Source organism: Drosophila willistoni, unplaced genomic scaffold (genome assembly GCF_018902025.1).
Source record: "Drosophila willistoni isolate 14030-0811.24 unplaced genomic scaffold, UCI_dwil_1.1 Seg188, whole genome shotgun sequence".
In the NCBI taxonomy this organism is placed as follows: domain Eukaryota; kingdom Metazoa; phylum Arthropoda; class Insecta; order Diptera; family Drosophilidae; genus Drosophila; species Drosophila willistoni.
Genome location: NW_025814150.1, coordinates 181,487 through 184,110, shown reverse-complemented (window position 1 = coordinate 184,110; position 2,624 = coordinate 181,487). Strand labels below are relative to the sequence as shown.

The window sequence follows — 2,624 nt, the reverse complement described above, 5'->3', positions numbered from 1 at the left end:
GAGCGCACGCCGACTTTTACGTGCAGTACGGAATATTGTATAAAGATCCCGTTAAGGAGCTTATTGTAATACCTACTATCATGGAGCAAGAGATAATATTGGTTGCTCATCGACAAGGGCACTTCGGGGTAAAAAAACGGTTGATCTAGTGGAAAGAGAGTATTATATACCTAGTCTGTGGAGCAAAGTAGAGGTAGTAGTGAGGTCGTGTATGGAATGTATCGTGAGCGAATCGAAACAGGGTCGAAAGGAAGGTTTCTTGAATGTTATTGATAAAGGAGATGAGCCCTTGGTGACTTTTCATGTAGACCATGTCGCGCCGATGGAGCTAACCAAGAAACGATATAACCACATATTGGTAGTAGTCGATGCTTTTTCGAAATACGTATGGTTATATTCCACGAAAAGTACAGGTTCGGAAGAGGTTGTTGAGAGATTGCAGAAACAGTCTGAGTTGTTCGGAAATCCAAAGAGGATCGTTAGTGATCGAGGTAGCGTTTTTACGTCTCACATTTTTGAAGAGTATTGCGAGTCGCAAAAGATACAACATTTAGTGATTGCGACAGGAGTTCCGAGAGGAAACGGGCAAGTAGAGCGAGTTAATCGGATTGTTATAGCATTGTTGACGAAACTGTGTGCCAATGATCCCGGAGCATGGTATAACCACGTGGGTAGGGTGCAACAGTTTATAAACTCGTCACCACCTAGAAGCACGAAAATATCACCCTTTAAGATATTAAGTAAAATGCAAGAAGAGAACCGTAAAACCACTAACCATAGAACACATAGATGACAACTCATGATTTTTTGATTGCAAACGCTAGCCTAGTCATGGAACCCCAGAGAACTTCGGAAAACCCGAACGCTCGCACTCTCATGAGAGCGTAAAGTGGGAGAGGGCAAGCAGCTACGAAAAATTCAGTCTAGCACAGACTACAGAACGACGAAGCAGGCGTATGTCGCTTGTGATTTCGTTCTGTCTATGTATGTGTACATTTGTCTGTACATGCTCAGCTTCGTAGTGTGTGTGTGACGTGAGTTGTACAACATCGCATTTCACAGCTCGCTCGACAAAATTTTTAATTTTGACAAACAGCGACAATCGAATAGGATATGCCCTGTAGAAAGAATATAAAGAAATATTGATCAGCTTCGTATGTATCCGGTGGCTGTGCTGATAGAGTGTTCGCTTGGAAATAGGAATGTCCCTGATTCGAATCCCATTTCGAAACTGACCATAAGGTTTTTTTATATTTTTTAATAAAACTAATTTTATATATTCTATAATAAAAAAGTAAATTAAGCAAAAAATAAAGAAACAAATATGTAAATCAACGAAAACAAAACAAAATTTTAAAATAGAGAAAAACCTTATTTAAGCCAACGATTTTGAGTTGGGAATCGAACCAGGGACATTCCTATTTCCAAGCGCACACTCTATCAGAACAGCCACCGGGATATATAAGAAGCTGATGCCAATATTTCTTGATATTCTTTCTACAGGGGCATATCCTATTCGCATTGTCGCTGTTTTGTCAAAAATTAAAAATTTTGGTCGAGCGAGCTGTTGAAATGCGATGTTGTACAACTTCACGTCACACACACACTACGAAGCCTGAGCATGTACAGACAAGTGTACACATACATAGACAGAACGAAATCACAAGCGACATACGCCTGCCTTCGTCGTTCTGTAGTCTGTGCTAGACTGAAATTTTTTCGTAGCTGCTTGGCCCTCTCCCCACTTTACGCTCTCATTGAGAGTACGAGCGTTCGGGTTTTCCCGAAGTTCTCTGGGGTTCCATGACTAGGCTAGCGTTTGCAATCAAAAAATCATGAGTTTGTCCCATCTATGTGTCCTATGGTTAGTGGTAAAACGTTTAATAAATGTCGAAAATCTGCAAGTGAATATGAGGTTGACGAGTTGGTGGCTGTCAAGCGGACGCAGTTTGGTTCTGGCCTTAAGCTCAAGGGCAAATATTTGGGACCTTATCGGGTTGTTCGGAAAATGAGGCATGGTCGCTATTCGGTTGAGAAAGTAGGAGATGGAGAAGGTCCGAAAGGTACTACCACCGTGGCAGAGTATATGAAAAAATGGTGTCCAACATTCGGGGCGAATGTGGAGGTCGGATGGCCGAATGTAGGATCGCGGTATGGTAGAGGTGATTTCGAGTGAGAACGGGTATCGATGTAATATCGATTAAAAACGATATACGATGGTGAGGAGTGGTCAGTCAGTCCGAAGAGAGTCAGTCGAATAGAGTGAGCCGGTAAAGTTGCGTCTCGAAGTGTGAGCAGTGAACTCAAAAAATAAAGAGAAATATTGTGAAGTAATTAATCATTTTACTACTAAGCTAATAAACTAATAAAGTACAATAAAGCTGATGAAAATAAAAACCCGGTGTGTGCAAATTAAATCTCTTCGACTTGGTGAAGGTTGAATCTCCACAGCTTGCGAGGCTCGTCCGGGAAAAAGCTGAATACCACATATATATATATATATATATATATATATAGTCATATATCCAACTCCAATACCCAATAACATATAAATATTTCGCCCCCTAAAATTCATAACGTTAAAGTAAACATCCGTTCTTATAAACAATTGTCCCCCTCAAAAC

General features: G+C 40.7%; 1 protein-coding gene across 1 annotated transcript; it reads left to right on the top strand.

The window, feature by feature from the left end:
* The first annotated feature begins 677 nt into the window (after positions 1–677).
* Positions 678–2,326, top strand: LOC124461040. Its single transcript, XM_047012632.1, has 2 exons — positions 678–768; positions 1,879–2,326. Exons 1-2 carry the CDS (start codon positions 746–748, stop codon positions 2,174–2,176), a joined length of 321 nt encoding a protein of 106 aa, XP_046868588.1. The 5' UTR covers positions 678–745; the 3' UTR covers positions 2,177–2,326.
* Positions 2,327–2,624: the final 298 nt, after the last annotated feature.

Bases quoted from the DNA above. Each gene is read 5' to 3' on its own strand.
- LOC124461040 (XM_047012632.1), top strand. From the start codon at position 746: ATGCAAGAAGAGAACCGTAAAAC. The intron at 769-1,878 runs CACTAACCATAG...TAGTGGTAAAAC, and splicing joins CAAGAAGAGAACCGTAAAAC to GTTTAATAAATGTCGAAAAT.